This window comes from Toxotes jaculatrix, chromosome 15 (genome assembly GCF_017976425.1).
Source record: "Toxotes jaculatrix isolate fToxJac2 chromosome 15, fToxJac2.pri, whole genome shotgun sequence".
Lineage (NCBI taxonomy): Eukaryota > Metazoa > Chordata > Actinopteri > Toxotidae > Toxotes > Toxotes jaculatrix.
Genome location: NC_054408.1, coordinates 8,217,807 through 8,240,093, shown reverse-complemented (window position 1 = coordinate 8,240,093; position 22,287 = coordinate 8,217,807). Strand labels below are relative to the sequence as shown.

Sequence of the window (22,287 nt, the reverse complement as noted above, 5' to 3'; positions counted from 1 at the left end):
AGGATGCCTCCAGACACAAAAGTTTAATGAATCCATATTTGATTTTTTTTTCTTGTACAATAACGTCATTAGTGCAAACAAAGACAAGCATTTGAAATATTTAACTTTCACACTTCAGCAGCGGATATGCAATGCCAATACAACACAACAGATTGACATTTTTCACGACATTATCTCTAATCAGAGACAACCAGCACCAACTCTGGTAATATTCTGATATTTAGAATAAATACTCCATAAAAAGATTTCAGGACAGAGAAGTGTGGGAAAACTAAAGGACTGTTCATAGAAGCGATTAGATAGGAATCGATTTTAATGGATATTACTCTCAGCCATTTAAGAAATGTTTCAATTTAGGAAACATTTTCCAGCACCATCACCTCAGCATACCTCAGTGAGAAGTGTCAACCTCAGACACTAGCTTTCCCCCCGGAATGTGCGCTGATTTGCTGGAGTTAGTATTTTAAACCATAGCTGTGTCAACTCACATTGAAACAGTGACATGAAGTGCTGCAATATCCCCACTTTTAATTATATTTTTAAACAAAGAAGGCAACATAAACATAAATTTGATATTGTTGAATGATGTGTAAGTACCCACAGCTGACCCTCAATCAGTCAACAAACTCTTGATGGCCAAAAACAATTACATCTGTCAAACCAAAGAAATATCGCTTTGATGTGTGATTCGAATAAATACAAATAAATATAGGGCGTATGCTGAGATGTCAGTTTGGCATTTAGGAGATTACATTATGAATAACATGACCATAAAGCAAAGACAATCAAACATGGCTTCTGATCCTGGCATCTAAACACAGACTTATCAGCAGTGTTTCAGTTAATACAGGATTATTACCACTGATACAAGGTCATTATCTGAGGTTTCGACCGGCATAGACTGTAACAGCCCATCACAGCAGACCAAGGATCAGAAATCCACACATCTTCAAGGATACTCCACCGTCAATCCAGAGCAGCAGTAGCGAGAATAGTCAGGGGAAACAAAACAACAAGCATCCAAGCCACACATTATGATCACATTCAATCAAGGTCAAACTGTAGTGCCACAGAGGTTGCTATGAGATATAGAGGGGGACGACAATGTAGAGAGGGGCTGGGGCTGAAGTGCTCCTTTAGAAGATTTGTTGTTCAAAGAGGATCTTCTCAAATCCTTGTGGAGGTGTGTGATAGAAGTCACTAAACTGGCAGTCTAAGATGGCACTGTCATCCACTGCAACAATAGAAGGGAGAGCACAAGTTTAGACATTGTTTACATGTTAAAATCTAAAACCCATCTTTTTCTTTAAAGCTAATAAACAAAAAACTTAAGCTAATCTGCTTCATTGTGGTTTGGTCAGGCTTCCATTGACAGTCGCCAGGCAACATTACCTGATAACATTAGGTGATATCATATTTTGATCGAAATATTGCTTCATGTCATCGCCTTTTTCAAATTGATGCTCATGAGAACAGACTAAAACATGCATGCAAACATTTTTCATGTGCAATAACCAAAACTGTTCTAAGTTATGCTTCCTTCAAGTGCCCCACTAAGCCATGACAGAGAGCCGGTATGCACAGTAACAGAAACCCTGGAAAGAACTCATGTAAATAAAAAAGCAGTTGTTTTTAATGTTATCAATTACACTTCTGTTTTTCATGCTTTGAAAAGCCATTAGCTGTGAGAAAGTCCTATGATTTGACCAGAAAGCCAGAATCAAAATTGTACAAATTTGGTAAGACTTAAAATCTTTGCGTGCCACAATGTTATCAACTCAAATTTGGCTTTGAATACCTGGTAGGCTTAGTAATTGACTCATTATGCAAATCGGTTCTCAGCTAGAGAAGCAGCACCACCCCCGAGGCCCACACACTCTGACCAACTGGCACACCGATTTACAGTACTGTGGCACTGTTATGTTTACCAGTTATCAACTGGAGGTGTGGTGAGGGAATGTTTGTAGATGTTAGTCAAAACTGTGTTACTGTGCCACTGCAGCTCATGGAACTTATTTGGTGAAAACTTTTTATTTTGGAAGCACATACCTCGCTATTTTAAGGTTTTCCAATTGCCAATTTACATATATTTTTTCATTTTTATGCAGTCTGTGGAGGTTGTCCTTGCTCCCATGGGGCAGTTCAGTTTATGTGAATGCTTATTAGAAAATAGTGTAGAAAAAGTGAGAATAGTAGAAAAGTGAGAACGCTAACAACCAAAAAAAGTTTGTCTTGCCCTTTGGAGAAGGAATGATATTATTGTACAAACGCAGCAAAACGGAAAATAAAGTGGGAGGGTTTGACACGATACTTATGAAAGCATAACTGACATAAACTTTCAAGTAGATTTCACTGGCTAGCTCAATATCAACCAATGAGAGAAAGACAGTCAAGAAATCACCTGCTATTGGCCAGAATAAAACCTGCTTGTCTTGATCCTTCGTGGTATGACTGCCCCTTACTGCTAAAGGCTTTGTTTTGATTAGTTCACATAACTCACCCTTGGGTAAGTAGAATCTGCTTGTGGTCAAATAAGGGGATTAAAAAAAAACCCTAATGACCTGGACTGACCAGTGTTATGTAAAAATGTACAAAGGCAGCCCTCTAGTGGAATTAAATTGTAACTGCTATAATGACATTTGTGATAAAGCAGCTCTGAAGTCAATAATATTCACATAAATTTGTTTCAATTATGAGAAACTTTGTCCAAAATTTCCCCAAGATGAACAAACATTGGTCAACTAGTCATCATGCCAAGCCAATACATAAACTTACCATAAACAACTGGGTATACAGTGCCTCGGATCCCTGAGGCAGGACAATGCATGTTCTTTCCATTCAGATATAAATTCAGCTCCACATGGTCATATGTGATGCCCTGAGGAACACAAACCAAAATGGAACTGAGCAATGAATTTTGCATGCAAATATGATTACTCATTTCAACCTGGTTAAATTATCAGAAAGAAAGATTCATATTTGTGATGCAAATATGAAGCTGAATCTATTAAGATAATACTATGCACATAAATGTTGCATAGTAAAGCCAATCCGTGACTCGTGAGAACTTGCATGAGGGTAACCCTGCTTAAGGTCTTATATGAAAGAAAGCAGATGTCTCATGATTGCACTACAGATAAGCACTGAGCTTCTTTCCTATTTTCAGTCCAAGGCAAGAGGAGCAGGAAAGGCTTGGTTTAGTCAAATAATATAGAAACAAAACCATGTATGCATATAGTTCATCCTACAGTATTCTTTGCTTTCCTCTTAAGACTTAAGCTTGAATTATAACTGTCAATGACGCTTCTGTGCAAGAAGAAAATGTGTGTCACACAAACTGGTCCATAAAAACAACACTAAACATTTTCTGGTGGATTTTAGGATGTTGCTGCCTGACAACATTTTTTTAATATACCATGGACTTTGTATGAGTTATCCACACATGTGTGCACATTTGTGCTGACTGAGCAAGTAAGTTAAAGAACTGTAGATGCTCTTAAAACTGAATAGAAATTCAGTGTAGCACGGGTCTTTATGGTGGCCTCTTTTGCTGGAGAGTTAAAATTACTCCAAAATGTGTGCAAATGGCCTGAATCAGTTAAAAACAATCAATAAAAGGCCTGTGTATTGAAAATATGTCAGTGCTGAACAAAGTCAGAGCGTGTTGATTCTGGTCACTGTTCCAGGAATAAATGATAAAGTGAATAGATGACAGTGCATGTGGGTTTTGCACACTGCTCCATGACCCTGAAGCCTATTGGTCATATACACTCCCTAACTGACTGTCAGCTCATGACCAGTCACAGCTCTCATACAATTAAAGTTTATGTTTGTCAAATTGCATATTTGCATGCAGGGATCACTAAGTGGTGTTAGCATCTTATGAAATCTTGTGCCATGCAAATCAGTTTCAAATGTCCAGCTAACCTCTTGGTTCAGCAATGTTATTACAGTAAAGCCTATACAAGTCAGAGGTATAACTTGTAGTTTGTGGTGGTAAAAAAAAAAAAAAGTTTTTATTCCATCTATTCATTGATTATCTATATAGCTTATCCGTTAACCAGTTACTAGGGAATTTAGTTATTTATCCTATATTATATTTCTTATTATACACCATACATTATCAGCCAAAAATGAACACATGAAACATCACAAATGTATTACATTTGATGAAGGGAATCACTAGGGAAGGCACAGAAGGCAATCCAGGCCACATAAGACCATGTATTACAATGTGACTGATGCTGTCAGCCAGCTGCTATGGGGAAAAAAAAGAAAAGAAAAAAACAAAATACCAATTTCTACAATGGGTCTCATGGGACCTGCAGGCCAGCCTGCTGCAGTAGGCCTCTAACAGATGATTAGTCTCTAGAGGTTAATTAAGGTTTTGTAAATACACGCAATCTAAGGTCACATGCTTGTTCACAGACCATGAGATAGCTCAATATGTCTACAGACTAAACTGATAAAAAGGAATCTAAGCAAGTGGTAGTACAGCACTTTTACTCTGCACGAAATCTTTTCAGCACCGCTTGGCCTGCTTATATGATTCCTATTCATTAATAATTTTAGTGTCGATATCTATTTATGCTTGCCAGTTCGGATATGTTAGACAAGAGCCACTGATAATAACCCATTCAAAGATTATGTCATCAAACTTAAATTCAGAAGCAAGTAAAATAAATTTTGGACTTACAACAATATCACCCTCCTGGGGAAGGCTGTTTGCAGGTAGGCGATTCTTCTCTTCATTATTATGGTACACAGACCCATCATGCCTCAGGACCAGGCTGTTAGTGTCTCTGCCCAAAGGCACTTGATTAAGATTCACTTTCTGTGTGGCCACACCTATTCCCCACACACCTAAAGACAAAATAAAATTTGCAAGTCACTAAAGTAGCTTTTACTTAAAAACTCTTTTAATACAAAGCCTAAAATGCATTTATATCTATGACAAAGACCAGCTGCAATAAAGAGTTAGTAGGTGAGATTTAAATGCATAGCATATTCGCACATAAATGTTGCATAGTAAAGCCAGTCTGTGACTCGTGAGAACTTGCATGAGGGTAACCCTGCTCAGCAGATGTCTTGTGGTTTCAGATTTTGTCCTTGTAAGTAAACAGAATCCCAACAGTTTTACTGCAGTCACAAGATAGTGCAGCTACTAAAAACTACAGTGTGTCAGAATTAATAAATGCCCCTAGGAATGCACCAGAAAATGGCAATCAGGAAGGGAAAGAAGGCAGGAGAAGTATAGAAACAGGGTTGTCATCAACTCAAAATCAAATGCATACCAGTGGACTGGATCTTAAACTCAAAGTAACTTTTGTTCTGGTGCAGAGGGGCATTGGCCAGACAGCCTCCAGTGCCACATATTCTCCGGCCACTCTTTACAATGACAACATCTGTGCCTGGAAGACAAAAAACAAAAAAACATTTGCAGAATACAATTTGCACCTCAAACACATACAATTCATAAAAGCAACTCTGAGATGAAACTAACAACTATACTCATTGTTAACTACTCTGTCAGCTATGTTTCAGATCAACTGGTGAAACGCAGGAAATCGTCACATCTGACAACCTGTAACCTGAGAATGTTCGGGATATGTACTGGATTCATGGCTGCCTTGAGTTTTTGGAAGAGTATTTGTAAAACCTTTCAGGGTCCTATCAATCCCTGTCTAAGCTTAAGAAAACCTCTTCAAAAAGGAAGATTAATTAAATACGGTTCAGGTAAATCATACCCCTCAACTCAAAAATGTGTTTTGATTATTGTTTCTTCTCTTGTATGTCTGACCTTCACTGTGCAGAATGAAAGTTTCTGTGTATGACTTTATCAAATGTAAGTAAAGGCATGGTTTTGTGACAGCACAACTGGTTTGAAGATCAACTGTGATACAATATGCAACTTGCACGAGTGTGATGTAAACACTTGAATCCTCCGGTGCACATTTTCAACATTCACAAAGTTGAGTATGAGACACTGTGTTTCTACAAATAAGTTAAAAAATGTTCAAAAAAATTGATTGCATATTATCGATAGCTTCTGGATTTCTCAATGAAGGCGAACAAGATGAACATTTTTAAGAACAACTTTTTTAATACGACTTTTTCTGGGAAAAGCATTTTTCAGAAATGTTAGACATGTCTGAAAACACAAATTGTGGGGATCTTTAAAGTTTAGTTACTGAAAAAAGGGGATGTAAATCCTGAGTTATCACGCGTGTCTTAGGTCTAACTGTAACAGGGAAACGCTCAGATTTCACGACCTCACCTCCATGCAAATTCAACCACCCTATGCCACAAGAAACAAACAAACAAAAACACAACGAACAGAACAGCTAGCTAGCTAGCTAGCTAGCCAGCTAATGGTAACGACGGAACTATCAAACCATCGTGACATAGACACAGCCAAGTAGACGTGTGTGGGCATAAACTGTCTGTACAGCAGCAGAAAATTAAAGATAACCCCACTTACCCATGTGGTGAGTATCTAACTGAACCGTGGGCATTTCTTTGAGGGGAATGTGCCCCGATCCGCCATCTCCGCAGCAGCCTAGACAACACGTAAACATCGCAGCCATTCTTACCCGATACTAAGCTAAACATCCGGAAACAAACTCAAACCGTCAAACCAAAGAGCGCTTGGTGTCATAAAGCCAAACTCCCCTCACACAACAGCGACACGTCGCGGCAAAGGTGGGAACTGCATAAGCCCCCACCACCCCACTGTATCCAATCACAGTAGCTAAGATAGGCAGTTGCTCCTGATGGCATGGAAACAAGGGAAGAAAATCAAGGTCAAAATTTCTACACGTGACTAAGTAACTATTGGATATCGAAGTTACATAATCGCAAGTGAACAGAAAGTGAGTTTTAGGGGGACATATATCAAATGTTTTTTTAATGGACAAATGCCGAATTGGTCATAGGAATTCATTACTGCAGAGCATCCTCAGAGGTTGATTTGGACTGGCTGAAGCATAAAGCCAAAACAGTGTCGCTGTTACTAGTCTAATCTCAGTTTCTATGCGCACACAGTGACCAGATAACCAGCCACTAGCCTGTTCAGTGCTGGGACGCAGCATTGAAGTTTACTTTTGATATCAGTTGATGCACTTAGGCGCCTTTATCGTGTTAACTGTTTACATGTGCACATATTGACAGGTCCCCACACGAGTGACTGAAGTGGGACAGCCTAAAAGCCTGCGATGCCAAGCTGGGACTAAAACCCAGTTGACAGTTTTTCACGCTGTAATGTTTTGCATAGCAACAGCCCCTCCCCCATCCGACTGGCAGGGATCCTCTGTAAGTTACCCAGCAGGGACAAAAACGTAAACAAGCCCCAGTGTTCAAAATTAGGCTCTCAAATAAGTCGGAATACCAGTAGGTTTCAAGCTGGTGGCATCATATTTCACCCCTGGATGTACGCATGGGCAAACACAGACGTATCAGTGTATTTTAAGTTTCTGTGCGGCACTGAAATGGTTAAGTGTATACCCGGAAAGGGCGAAGTCTGCACAGCAACAAGCGCCATGATTGCGTTGCACTGTGCGTCTCAGCAGCTGGTGAGTGATTCTTTTGGTCCAGTAGTTGCATGTTACTATGCGCTTGCAAAATCTGTCACAGCCCTCCTTCAGTACCTTGCCAACAGGAGCAACGCTAACGCGAACCCCGTTTGTCGCTAATTTGTCGCATTGGATTGGTTAGGCGGCGGTAATTTAGGTCTCAGCTCAGCTAACCACCGTCCTGCCATTCTGTAATACAAAACTAGGAGAGAATCGTTTGCTGTTATAGTTTATGTCTATAAAAGTTATCGGCTATTTTGACTAATAACTAGCCTGTTTTTGGCGACGCGGTGTTTTTTTTTTTAAGTTTCTCACAACGACAACTGGTCACAGAGGGACATCAAAGGCAGGATGTTACTTAACATTAGATTGGCAAACGGAGCCCTGGGCAGAGCCCGTGCCAACCTTTTGCGCGGGTACAGCGATGCCAGTCAGTTTCACTTTCAGGATGGGAATACTCCAGACACAGCTGGAACATGACTGCAAAAATCTGTATCCTTTGCGATGCTACAGCATTTTCGTGTGTAATTTATTGCCGCTGCTGCCTTACGTGGCAGCATCTCTCTGAGTGTGGGTGCGTATTATGTAGCTTATTTTATTAAGTGCTTATTTATTGGGCTTTTATTTAAATGAGGCACCGATTTGACGCCCGGATGATGTGTTTACAGGACACCATGGAGCAGCTAGAAGAGGAACTTACGTGCCCAATCTGCTGCGGTCTCTTCGAGGACCCACGGGTCTTGTTGTGCTCGCACAGCTTTTGCAAGAAATGCTTGGAGGGACTCCTGGAGGGGAACCGGGGTCCAGCTTTCAGAGCACCTTTCAAATGCCCCACATGCCGCAAAGAGACCCCTCACAACGGCGCAAACAGCCTGCAAATCAACTATTCTCTTCGCGGAATAGTGGAGAAGTACAGCAAAATAAGGGTTATGCCTAAGATGTCTGTTTGTAAACAACACTGCAGCCAGCCCCTTAACATATTTTGCGCCACGGACTTAAAACTCATTTGTGGGTTTTGCGCAACTACAGATGACCACAAAGGGCATAAATTCTGCTCCCTGGAGGAGGCATATGAGCGAGAGAAGGAGGCGTTTGAAGAGCTGCTTCACGGGGTGGAGAGCTGGCAGAGTGCAGATATTCTGTCCTGCCTGGAGACACTACAAACCAGTAAGAAAAAGGCTCTTAATTCGGTGACCAAGGATGCAGAAGAGGTAGCAGACTATTTCGACAGACTCATCAGTGCCCTTGAATGCAAAAAGAATGAGATCCTCTCCGATTTTGAAACACTGAAGCTGGTGGTGATGCAAGCGCACGACCCGGAGATCACCAAGCTCAGCGCAGCGCTGGAGGAGCAGAGACGGGCGCTCAGCATCGCGGAGTCTTTCAGGAGCGTCTCCGACCCCCTGTGCTTTCTGCAGCAGATGCAGGAGTTTCGGGAGAAGTTTGAGCTCCTTCAGGAGACACCCCTGCCCTCCCGGAAAGAGATGGACGTCGGTCCCCTTGTGCGCAATTTCGATGTGAAAAAGTGGGATTCACTGAGGCTCAGAGAAGTGGACAAGATTTCGGTCCCCCACGAGAGTGGATCATACCGAGTCGGGGGCTCCCGGATGGCAGCGCGCAGATGGATCGCCTTATTTATGAGTTTGTTACTGCCAGCTCTACTCCTGCTGCAGCCGCACAACCTTGCAGCCTACGTGACCTCGCAGCTTGAACCATTTCTCACTACAGTTTCCTCACACCTTACCCACACTGGTGTGTGCTTGCGGGAAATGACTGACATGTGCACAAGTTTAATGGGTGCAGGCCAGGAATGTATCGTGAACTTAATTGACTCCACTGTCAGTTTTATTGGCAGTTGTAAGTTGTTTTAATTACTAGCCTGTGGCATCTCATCCACTCATAGCTACAAATTGTTTTCCGAGTGACCCGTGAGATGCACAACACTAGCGACAGATATGCACCTGATTACATGGAAACACTTGTTTACTCAATTGATTACCACTACTACTTCTGTTTTCGCCTTTTTTTTGCACAACTTCTCTGAAGCCATAGAATCAAATAGAATTAATCTTTACTCCAGAGGCTGTAGCCTTCATTTACATCAGACAGACTCTAATTCATATTTCTTTCCACAAATTATTCTTTTTAATACAATGGCAATTTTATACTTCTCCGAGATTATCCTAAATAAAACTGAGAAATTTAAGACACCTCCATGTTTGTTTTTATTTAGTGTGACAGGCCACATCAGGCACGTATGTAGGGACAAAGGCGAGCCAGTGAACTACGCAAGTGAGCACTTAGAGTGATCCATGGCCTCCTCCCAGCAGAGCGAGTCTGCACCACGGTGATGCTGCAAGCTCTTCAAGGTTACAAACGTTGCATAACAGGGCCCGTGTGAAATATTCTGCAGGCGGCAAACAGTGCAGGAGGTAAAAAACAAACAAATAAAAAAACGCTGACCGGTGGCATCATGTTGTTTTCATGAAACCCAAAAAAATGACAGCTGTATTTTTTCTACCACTAATACTAAAACTTAGGCAAGGCTACATGATGACTTTATGCCTGTACAAAATTTATTTTCAAAGGTCCATGCCACTCATTCGTTGCACGACTTGTCCAGTTTATGAAGTCATGCATCTGCAGGCTGTAAGTTTAGGCCTATTTTCTGCTCAGCACCTGAATTTGAAGAAACCTCACTTGTCAGCCTAAAATCAAAATTCAATTGCGTGAGAAAAGGGGAAGTCATTAAAATTGTTTTTAATTCGGCTTAGCTCAGTGAGATCTTTGGCTTGTCCCCAACAGTGGTCTTTATTAAAATAGGTCAGGGCTAACGGACAATGAATTGTGCACTGATCGTTTAACACTGTGATTTATGAATTCCCCTGAGACGACAGAGATGCATAGTTGAATGAATGAATGAATGAATGAATGAATAAATAAATAAATAAAATACTAAGATCAGACCACAAAGTGAATCCGTGATGTCACCACTGACCATAATTCAGGATGTACGTCATGGCACGCTTGTACATATATATAGCCTCCTGTTGCCAGGCAAATATAGGATGAAAATAAAAGTACCACACTACATTAATATTTCAATTGTGAAGGCACGCAAGTTTAAACATAGCGTGACAAACGTTTAACTCAGTCCGAATTAAGAAAAACTGTTTTGAACAGCAAATGTATGTATCTAAGACTTTTATGGAAAATTACCATAAAGCCAGTGCGCACGGTCATTCACCTCAAACAAACGTGGGCCTGTGGTGAAGAAAAATATAAAGTCACCATCTACATAATCACCGTACGTGACTAAAAAAAACAAATAAATAATAATAAATAATAATAATAAGTGAACAGCCTATTTAGTTTATCCCGTGTCTAATAACATCCCAGTATAAGGTCCCGCACTCCTGCACCCTTTTACACTGTGGGTCTGAGTGTGTGATGGTAACTTAAGCGAAGATCAGTTTTATTATTCCTGTTATTAAAAATGATTTTCAATGTCAATCCCTATTGATATAACATTTATTTTATACAGAAATCCATTTTCAAGTCTTCTGGAAAATATGGTTGCAAATTATGTACAAGCGCAAACAAACAGGTGTATAATTCTACAGTTGTGCAGGTAGTTAAAATATGCACGACCTACATAAAAGCAGGTAAATATAGTAGGTAAATAGGTAAATAGTCACAACGGCAAAAAAAACCTGTGAACCTTAACAGGTGTAAGACAAAATTTGGAATTTCAGGCCACACATCACTATCAAGATTGCTTTCACATTTTCATGTGTGCGGAGTTTGCAGTTTTTTGGGTTTTTTTTCTAAATACACTACGTAACCCAACATACTTCAGATTTAAATCACTACACTTAGGAAAGGCTAAAACAATTTACTCATTTCCAAAATTACTTTAAGGTTATTGATCTACACGTACACGCGCATACACACACACACACACACTGTCCAATGCATTTTCAAAGTCCACCATGTAGCGTTATAAAATAATGCATATTATTATATTCAGGCCAATCTTCGTTTAAATTAAAATAAAACGCCTGAATGTTAAATAAATATACATCTGATCTAAATCTTTTTTCCATTTGCAAAACTGCAAGTCTTTCTGATTAGGGGAGAAAAAAAAAGCCTTTTATGCCAAATGCCAAAAAATTCTAGTTTATTTAGAACCGAATTATAGAACATAATTATTAACAGAATTATCAATAAAAAAAGGCCCACAAGGCCAAATACAAGAAAATTGATGCCACGTATATTTGTTCAGTGGACAGCAAAATATTACTGGGCCTTTAATTATGTTATCAGAAAAAAAAATCCATGGTCACTATGAAAAAAATAATCCCTGAAATAAAGCATGATGCCACGAGTTTATTTGTTTCTTACATTTTCATCAAAAAAACTGGTCCGTGCGACTTTGTAAACAGGTGTAACCACTCAGCCTGCCTCTTATCTGATTTTGAAGTTTTTTTTTTCTTTTTTCCGTATAAGTTCACCTGGAGCTTGCAGTCCAATGTTTTTTTAACGAAAGTCGGTGATTTACCAGCGGTTTCCACATTATCCAAAAGGCCCGCGAAACGACGTGATTTTAGTCATTTTTATTAAACACGTCAGATTTGGGATTATTGTCATCGGATGTCCTGGTATAACAGAGATACCTACACGGAGTTCGCATGCGCTTAAAATGGAGGCATTTAGCAGTTACGGGACACTGAACCATTCGTTACAGCAGCCGTGCACGGTTATTCTTCTGAACACATTAATATATGAAGTTTCTAAGCATGAGACAGACACAATATACGATAATCTAAAGCGACTGCGTCGTTCTGAGGAGCAAACAGATGCCAAAGACCGTCAGGCTAATCGGGCCTAGGCCAATTATAAATGGGTCTTACATCTTAAAAAGAAAAAATATCCTTGAAAATAAATGCATTTTGATATTTCAAAAACAACTCTGGTGTTTACTGTTTACAGTACGGCGACTGTAATTTTACTCCGCAGCAAATCTGTCAGTCAGGGCTTATGCTGAACAGGCCGGACATCCCAGTAGCGCTGCAGCAAGGCCACGCAGGCCGTGATGTACACGGTTTCTTCTTTGTGGGCCGCGATACTACTTAAAGCCAAGTTAAGAATTTTCAGTGTCAGCAAAATTAACACTTCAAGTACAGTTCAAATAGGAAACTAATATAGTAAATGCACGGCATTCTGTTAAACAGAAGGTTTAGCATGTCGTGTTCAAAACACAATACAGACAAAACCCAATTTAAATTTTTATTTTTGCAACTGCGCAGGCATAACAGTGAAACGTAAAATGATGGTGTAAACACATTTTAACTATCAAAACAAGACCGCCTTGAAGATTAACTTAAAATCTGTAAACAATGTGCGTGTGAGCATGGCTTAAGCAAAGCTACTGTCTGACAGCAGCAGGATTGTGTGAGTACATTCAGTGGTTAGTCGCACTGATTGAGAGTGGTCTGCTTTGCTTCAGCAGCACGATCAATACTGGAGGCTTCAGCTAGAGTCTTAACTCCAATATTTACGTGCTGCTACAGTAAAACGACCAGCAGATGAGAACTATAACTTTATTATCAGGAAAACAACCGTCTATGTGGCATTAATGTAGACAATGAGGACTACCACATATGCAAGAGTGATAGTAGGCAAGCCAGCTTCAGTCATCACTGAGGAAAGGCAACAGGTTGAAGAAGTGATAGGCGACAGCCAGGTTGTATATTCGGGCTTTACTGCTGCAGCACAGTATGGCCTGCATCTCTGTGTAACCCACAAACCATTCCGTGCTGCTACAGCATCGCCAGAACTAGTCTCGGTCCCTCCGTTTCCAGCTCCTCTCATCTTCTGAGTTATATGCACCCGCATCATCTTCCAGGCTTCAAGTGCTTACCACATTGTACACTGATCGGTATAGACTTATTACCTATCATTTATCTACCTAAAAGACGTTCAGACGATCATCAGCATCTTTTTCAGATCGAAGTCTCCTGTCCACGCTGAAAGCAGGCAGAGGCTCTCCATCTGAAACACACACACACACACAAAAAAAAAAGACAGAACTTTTTAATCCTGAGTTCAGTCTGTCAGAACTGCAGCGTTAAATGTTAAAGTGCACTATATGGCCAAAAGTATATGGACAACAGAATATCACCCTCGTATGGTTGTTGAAAGCCTTTTTAAACCATGTCCATTAATACGCTGATGCTGCTGTAACCGCCCCCACTCCTCTGGGAAAACTTTACACAACATTTTTGAACCTGGCTGTAGAGATCTGAACCAATTTAGGCACAATGTGAGGTTGGACATCAATGCTGTGAGATCAGGTCTGGCTCAATGTCAGCTTCCAGTGGGCTTGAGGTCAGGGCTCTCTGCAGGCCAGTCAAGTTCTTCCAAGATCAGAAAGTAATTTCTTTTAGATCTTGTTTAATGCACAGTGGCAGTGTCACGCTGAAACAGTAATGGGTCTTCCCACAACAACTGAAGCACACAGTTGTCTACACCGTCACCAATGCAGCTGAACATTACATGTGATTGCATTTTAGTATAAACAGTCAAGCTAATTCACATTTAAAATAAGCTTCTGTCTTTGCTAGGAGTAAAATCTGCACAACTTTATAACATGTAGGAGGAAAGACTGCATTTGCTAATCTGAAAAATGGTTTAGTAGCAAAGCTAATGTTCCAAATGATTTTACAACACTAATAAGGTGAAAAAATTCACACTGGTTTGTGTCAGCTAAGCATTGTGAAAACAAGGGGGGGGGGGGGGGGGGGAGGCAGAGCTGACAGGGAGAAAAATAGAAGTCTGTACTTTGCATGACTCAGAAGTAAATCAGCTTTTCTAAGGAGTCAGTGTACCACTATAATACAGTGGCATTTCATGTCCAGTAACACACACTGGTGCTACCGACAGATGTGACCCGAGTTACCAAGATGGTTACTTGTCAGAGGGAGAGTGCAGTTTCTCATTCACTGGTTGAGCACTTTTAAATTTAAAGATAATTACTACTCCAGTACACTCAGATAAGTGTTCACTCAACAGAAACCGCTGCACTATGTAAATTAGGCCGAACATATATGTATATGTTTAAAAATAAATAAATAAATAAAAATAAAAACATGATGTCACGTGGAAGAAAGCAATTGAGAAAAAAACCCACTTTGCACACCCACAGTTTGCTCATCAATACACCATGATAAAAAGTACCTCTTCCAAGTACAACAAGAATGGGTCAGTTTTTGATATTGATAGGTTTTAGACCATCCTGGGAAACATCAATTACATTTTAGATTCTTAAAACAAAATCTTCTTTCACAAAACCTTGTTAGGATGCGAAGGTGTTAAGAAACCTTATCCGGATAATAATCCTGTAGGGGATTGGGTCCAACGATTGTGTTGCCACTAGAGGTCTCAATGGACCTGTAATTATGACCTTGGTCTGAAATTCTGACAGGTACCAGATAGCCTGAATCTATTGACACCTTAACACATGTCCTTCACAAAAAGAAGCTGATGAAGAAAAAAAAAGTGCAGTTCTTCTGTCTCTCTCTCTCTCACACACACACACACAAATTGCAGCACAGCTCAGACTTCTTTAAAAAAGCCATTTCATTAATTTACTTAAAGAAAGGTAACACTAACAACTTGTAGCTTTTATTCTTCTATCCCAGTTACATTGATGTTGTGTAATGGAGTTGCAAACTAGGGATAATTTATATTATATATATAAACAAAACTTATTAGGATTATAGGGTTAGCTACACTAAGGCACTTCTCTCATTGTACACTGTCTGACATTAAAGTCAGAAGCTAAACACCTGGAAAAGAACTGTATTAATTCGGTTGTTTTCTTGTTTCCTCTAGAGGTCAGAGTCCCACAAACACCAAAAGGCAGTTTTCAAATTGGTCCCTGCTCTAAATTACATTACCATGCAACAACATCAAAACTTGTGCAAAGAAATTGTTCACTGATAGATTGCACAAGCAACAGATAAGATGTGTAAAGGTCAGAAGTCAATCTAGAAACCTGTGGCATAGTTTGGAAAATGGTAAGCAGTTACTATATACACTGTGTGATTAATTAAATAAAATTTAATATACTATGATGCCTAGAATTTTCATCAACGTCGCCTCCAGTGATAAATGTAATTCTTGGTGATGAACATTAATGATTACAACTGAAATCTGTTAGGTAAACAAAGGTAGAGAACACAAGTGTAACACTGCTGTCTACAGTCAGACACTTGACAGTAGCCGGAGGGTAGGAAGACACTGAGGACCAGTGAGTACCGTTTTTTTTTTTTTTTTCAATTGGTGAGATGGAGCCTGGGCCTTTAATTACGCATGACAGATATGCCACAACATAAAAAATGTCCTACAACACGGAAAAACATGGTACAAGCTAATTTACTATGAAGATTAAGCACTTCCTCAAGAAAATATAGTTTTCACTTAGGAACCAATTTTACAAATTATACTTAGCATCTCAAAAATTCATCTTTTTCACAAATCATGCATGGCCTTTGCAAACTTTGGTGTAACTTGTAAATGACAAATTATATTATTTAAAAAATATGTATGTTCCTTGACAGCTAATGCGGTTACATTGGTGCAGGGCCCTTTATGGTGGAGCATAGTTTAACACACAGCACAAGGTATCCAAAAAAGGTCAAATAATTATACTCAAGAAATTTGATATATCAGTCATCCCATGTTGTTCTGCGGTTAATTCACAACTTCACATCAGCGGGGTATTATTGTCAGATTTCTGGGGTATGGTATATATGGGTCCACATATCCTGGCAAAAAAAAGGGGAAGCAATGACAGCTATTGGAATCAGTGCCTAATAAAATTATGTGAGCAATAAAAAAAATTGTCAACTCAAAGATTTTAAAAATCAATAGTTTGTTACATAAAATGCAGAACATCTGCTTGGTTTAACTTCTAAAAACATAAGGATTTTCAGCTTTTGTCCTTGTAAACTGAATCACCTGTTTTAGCTGTTCAGACAAAATAAGAAATCTGAAGACATGAGTGGGATCTGGAAAAGGCACCTGCCATCTTTTCTAACATTTGAAAAACGAATTAATTAACAAATTAATATAAGAGAAAAGGATAAACTGATCTAAAATTTAAAAAAAATGTTAGTTAAGATAAAATTATAGACAGATATTTAGGCAGCTAATTTATTTTCCTGCAGAAAACAGCCTCTGTTGCCCATCCACTTGACATTTTACACATGTGGGAACACATGCTGTGTATTTATATGACACAAAGAAGAAACACACAGTAAACACACTGTATGCTAACTTGGACTCAGAAACAGAAAATCAGGCATATCATTTCCAGGTCTTATGTCATTTGTACATTCCTTCTTTTAGCTCATTTACTCAGAGGCCCAGACAGTATTGTATGAATTAAACCAAAGCTGTCATGAAACAACCATTTTACACTGTCCATGCTTATAAATTACTAAACAAGCATGCTCAAATGAACTAACCAGGTAAGGTGTCTAAGCTTCTTTTAACCTGATAATTTCTTTACAAGTCCTATTCGAATTGTTCACATCAATGACTCTAACCTCTCCCTATTTTTCTCGCTTTCCTTTAAGGAAGCATGCCCGGACATGTCACCTTCACTGCTCAGCCTTTTAACCCATTCCTACAACATTTGCTCCCCATACAATGGCCTCAAAGAGTCACCTGACCCTGAGGTTGGAGGTCAAGTAACCTCCTACACCCCATCGGGAACAGGGACGTGGACATGACAACCCATCACCTCCCTGGATCAAGTGTTCTGGGCTGGCCTCTTCTAGCCTGTGTTACACAGTCTTCTGCCTATATAAGCACACACACTACGGGAGATCTGCAATTACATCCTAAGCTGTCCCATCTATCAACATGAAAAGATCCATGCAAATTTGAGTTTCTCATTGTGTTCATAATGCTGTCTATCTTTAGTCACTGGAGCATGGAAGGAAACAACTCCAACTGCCTACTTTGACAGCCATAACAATTAAAAACATTACTGATGAATATTAGTTTAAGAATATATGTAGCCATCAGTCCAAGATACAGTGAATGTATAAGCAGTGCAAAACCATTTCCCTACAAGATTATAAGTCCATCACTTGTAAAAAATATAACGCAGATAAACACCAGGTGTCGGGCTAGCCAAATCACTGTTGTCCTGGGTTTGGTAAGACAACACACACAGTACAAATTCACTATTGTATACTGTTTCATCGGCTACTGGTGCACCATGTACACAGCATGCTACCTCTACAATAGTAACAGCTAATACAAAACAAGTTCTCCCATAATAACGAAGGAACTGATTGTAAATGATGGGAAAAAATAATATCACCTTTTAGCAATAATACTTTGAGAGGGTGTGTAAGCCTAAAAGCAACCCAGGAGGCACTGAATAGTTTTATTGTTCATTGTAGAACAGGGATGCTACCTATGAAGTACTGCTCTGTTGCACACAAACACCACTACTGTAATGGCATGTGTTAATCCTAGAAAAACCTGTTACATTTGCACACCCAGCAAAACATGTCCAGCAGAGCACAGGAAGAGCGAGTGGGATTCCCTGGAAGTTGCAGGCATTATCTTGTCAACTGAATTTTAGAAAACTCCAGAAACTTGCGAAAACGCATACCTGAGATCAACAACTGAATAACCCCATTTCACAGGACACTAGCAGATATGTGAGAGTGACCTCTGAGTCATTTTGGCACTCCACAGGTATACACCACCCCCTCCATTTACTGTCAGGTGTGACTGTGACAGAAGGACTCTTTGCACTTGAGGTACACAGTAAATGAAGAAAATTATTCTAAACACTGGATTAGAAATTATGTTTTAAATTTAATAAATGAAAAATGAGAAGCATCATATAAACAATGTCTACAACTGGCTGGTTAAAGAACAATAATCATCTAACCAGTAATGCAATGACTAATAAGACTATAAATACTATAATAAACTGTGCTGTTTTGAATTAGTTACTCAGGGCATGCCTTACAAAAGGGCAGTGAATGTCTTCAAAGATTTAATAATGACTGAAGTCTTTTTTTTTTTTTTTTTACTATTTCTAGTGTGGACAACATCATAAGGTTCCCCCAAGACCAACAGCAGTGTCTCTAAACACACCTCTCTAAACACACCAGTGTGTCCACAGTGTGTCTGATGAAATATTTAAAGCAAACACACAATTGCTGTTCCTGCTCCTACTGTAAACAATGCGTTTCAACTCAACACTACTATTCTTCAGCAAATCCATTTCTGATCTCTCCAGTTATTTACTACTTCATTTGAATCATCTCAAGCTTCCTCCTACTGCCACGAAAGACAGAGCAGCAATAAACAGGATGCAGACAAAGCAGTACACTGTGATGCAATTTCAAAAGTACGACATGAGGACCTGATTTACACTTGACCAATAGCATTAAACTATAAAAAGTATGGCTGCAACCACCTAAACAAATTAAGTTTTGATAACTCTCACAACCCTTAACATGTCTACCACAACTTTCTTTTCATTATAGTCAATCACCATTTACAGAATCATCAGTAAGACTGAAATTAAGATTCAATAAAGTGTGTACTGCATGCTGTATGTGCATGGACACATAAGCAAGAGGGGAAAAAGAGGAAGTAAAGTGTGAGAGTTATATGGCACACCCATACACTCATGCACCAATTACACAAACACAGACTATACTTGGTTTTTTTGTACATATTCCAATTCAATTGCCGAGACTGAATTCAGATGCCTACATTACTCTAGTTCACAGTTTTAAAATGCTTGGTAAACATGCATCACAACTAAAATCTCTCATACTAAAAATAATAAGGCTTTCAAAAGAACTTCAAGTTTTGTTGTTACACTGCTGACTGAGTTTACACATTGACACAAAAAACAAATAAAAAATATAAATAAATAAAACAAAGTGTACTATGACTCTTGCGTATGTAAAAAAAAATAATCACGAAGAAATTAAGTAATTAATAATATTTATGTTGATTTTACCACATTCCTTGCTAGGCTTGACCTAACCTAACCTACTTTCAACTGTATAGGCAGTGACAATTACACACCAGCAGATCGACATTAGTTACAGCAGTAAATCTAAAATAATGACTGTGAATATTACTCTTGGAAACACATCAAATTAGTTGTCTGAAGCAAACATTTGAAACTGACCAAATAAGACACTGCTGGTCACACTGTGGAGTGTCTGGTCTCTGTGCACCCAATCACACTGCCTGACTGTGGAGCAGGGGGTGAGGTGCGACCTGCTTACCAAGTTAAGGCTAATAAAATAAACACACAAACCAACCACCAATATTTTAAGATCATTATAAATCTTCTCAATCTAATTGCTTACACATTGATACTGTGGGCTAATCAAGCACCCTCAGGTGAAAAAAAGACTGGTGCAGCAGAAATGAAAACACCATGTGTGTCTAGTCAGAAGAGGCATAGTCTTGCTATGTCAGATCTTACTGCCAGTGCTGTTGCAGGTTATCATATTACTACCTAAAATTTAATTATCAAGCAGAGTATTCACCAGCACTCTAACAGCTGACGTATTCTTCCTAAACATGCTGTCCAAGTTCATAAGTTCTACTGTCACTACCAGGAAAAAATATACACATATAAAAATAAAATAAAATAAAATAAAAGAGACTAAGCACCTTTGTGAGTGCAACAGACAAAAAGATTTGGTTTTTAGAGAAGAGTGTTTGAGCTTTTGAAAATTTACAAACATTTTTAAAGCGGCTAATTGACCAGCCTAAGTACAAAAGTGTTCACAGCAGATGATCTTGCTTTAGCATGCCACAAAATCCCACTGACTTTTTCAACTTACCGGGTTTACTGAAAATGTGGAAAAGGATACACAAACCACAACAGCAGTTAACCGCATAGCTGACAATTATTTAAAAATGTTAATGCCATCTCTATAAACAGTTTTTACATCTTTTTACCATTTAATGAAACAGGTGTAAAGCTCTATGCACTACAGTGACGCAGCACATTCTGTATGCAAAAAATCAAAGCCAATGCAAAACATATGCTTGTAAGAAGCATGCAAGGACCTGGCACCCTCATTTGCTACACTGCTGCCACCAGTGTTATCAGCCTTAACTTACTGGTTAAATACGTCAGGAAAAAATAAACAGACACTCATTTTCACTTAAGATCGCATCTTAACCTAAGGTTTACCTAGAACAACTAGTATTTAGATTATTCCAGAACTAAAATTATGTCTGCAAGAGAACTGACTGATGCATATAAAACCGTTTGACAGTTTCTATTTAATGCTGCTGAGACATAGAACTGAAACCAGGGCCAACTTCTGGAAAATAACCAACAAGACCCATGAAAACCTGTTCCTATCACAGCAAATTTGAATACTATAAAGTTTGTGCTGAGTGGTGCAGAAAGAAGGAAGAGAAGGGTGGGGGTTCTCTGTAGCCTGGCTACAACACATGTGAGCAAGTACAAGAAGAGAGGCACAGTTTCACCAGGAAATGGGGGTGGGAGCCCATTTGCCGGAGGGGTCTGAGAAGACAGAATGATGAGTCACAGAATGTCATGCTAACAGTCTGAAACAGCACAACGGTGCTCTACAAAGAGAGTGAAAAGGCAAATACCAGAGAACGGAGGGGAGACACAGACCTGTAGCATTTAAAGGAGATTAACTGTAGGCACCACAGGAATAAAAACTGTTAAAATACACCAGTACTAATCTGACAATTGCATACAGAGACAGAGTCAACAATGCTGTAATCCCTCTTCAAAAGAATATGAGAAAAATATTTACACCCACTTCACCTGTATGAGCACAACAGATACACATTCTAAAACCAAGTAACCAGAGTAAAACTTTATATATTACTAAGACTCTTGATCTTCAATTTCCACTTTGACAAAATGCTAACACCTCCCTTCTAGAGATTAGTGTAGATCTACAAATTCAGATATGTAGTTTTTAATAAACTACAGTATCAGCAATAAGGAGACACTACAGTTGATATTGTAAAATTGAGTACAAAAGATGGCTTTCATCCACACAATTTGACAAAAATTTGTTTTTTTAATAATCACTAATGCTGCCCCAACTGAATTATTAAGTACCATGTATAACGTGTGTATTTTAGCCTTTTTCCATTTTAAAAAATAGTCTGACACTGTGAATCATACTTTTTTTTTTTTTTACATCATTTGTCATTTTTTTTAATCTACACTTTAACAGCCAAGACTTCAGTAATATTTTCTCCTTTTACATTATTAGAGCTATTTGACTTCCTGTCTTTAAAACTGCTAACAGCTATATGGCTAAAATCATATGACAGACTGACAGGCAGACAGTTTCAACTTGTAGCAAGAAATAAGCCAGCAGATGTACTTAGTTTGTGAATATCTTAGTGCATACACACATGCATACACCAGAGTAGTAATATCCGAAATGTTGTGAATCCATGCTATAAAAAAACATTAGATATTGGGCTCTGAATAATTACTTCTCAAAAGTACTAATTTACACCCATTCTATTTGGTAATACGAAAAACAATACTTCTAAATACACCCCAACTTGCGTTTAGACAGTTAACAAACCCACACTTAGAGTAAAATGAAAACTTGGGTTAAAATATAATTTGCCCATCCAT

General features: G+C 39.0%; 2 protein-coding genes across 3 annotated transcripts; one reads left to right on the top strand and one right to left on the bottom strand.

The window, feature by feature from the left end:
* Positions 1–4: 4 nt before the first annotated feature.
* Positions 5–6,633, bottom strand: spryd7b (SPRY domain containing 7b). The gene is made up of 5 exons (XM_041056319.1): positions 6,482–6,633; positions 5,295–5,411; positions 4,697–4,863; positions 2,776–2,878; positions 5–1,234 (listed from the first exon to the last, which is right to left on the bottom strand). Exons 1-5 carry the CDS (start codon positions 6,585–6,587, stop codon positions 1,137–1,139), a joined length of 591 nt encoding a protein of 196 aa, XP_040912253.1. The 5' UTR covers positions 6,588–6,633; the 3' UTR covers positions 5–1,136.
* An 818-nt stretch (positions 6,634–7,451) lies between these two features.
* On the top strand, positions 7,452–9,775 carry trim13 (tripartite motif containing 13). 2 transcript variants are annotated; one of them, XM_041058135.1, is made up of 2 exons: positions 7,452–7,571; positions 8,240–9,775. In XM_041058135.1, exons 1-2 carry the CDS (start codon positions 7,488–7,490, stop codon positions 9,440–9,442), a joined length of 1,287 nt encoding a protein of 428 aa, XP_040914069.1. In that variant the 5' UTR covers positions 7,452–7,487; the 3' UTR covers positions 9,443–9,775. The 2 variants fall into 2 exon arrangements, with proteins under 2 accessions (XP_040914069.1, XP_040914070.1); XM_041058136.1 differs by lacking the exon at positions 7,452–7,571 and adding an exon at positions 7,586–8,145.
* Positions 9,776–22,287: the final 12,512 nt, after the last annotated feature.

What these genes read in the sequence shown, in the direction of transcription:
- spryd7b (XM_041056319.1), bottom strand. Translation starts at nt 6,587, where the DNA reads ATGGCTGCGATGTTTACGTGTTGTCTAGGCTGCTGCGGAGATGGCGGA. An exon ending in CCCAGGAGGGTGATATTGTT is followed by an intron (nt 2,879 to 4,696) that starts GTAAGTCCAAAA and finishes TGTGTTCCTCAG; the next exon opens with GGCATCACATATGACCATGT. An exon ending in TGTATACCCAGTTGTTTATG is followed by an intron (nt 1,235 to 2,775) that starts GTAAGTTTATGT and finishes CTATTGTTGCAG; the next exon opens with TGGATGACAGTGCCATCTTA.
- trim13 (XM_041058135.1), top strand. Translation starts at nt 7,488, where the DNA reads ATGGTTAAGTGTATACCCGGAAAGGGCGAAGTCTGCACAGCAACAAGC. An exon ending in ACTGTGCGTCTCAGCAGCTG is followed by an intron (nt 7,572 to 8,239) that starts GTGAGTGATTCT and finishes ATGTGTTTACAG; the next exon opens with GACACCATGGAGCAGCTAGA.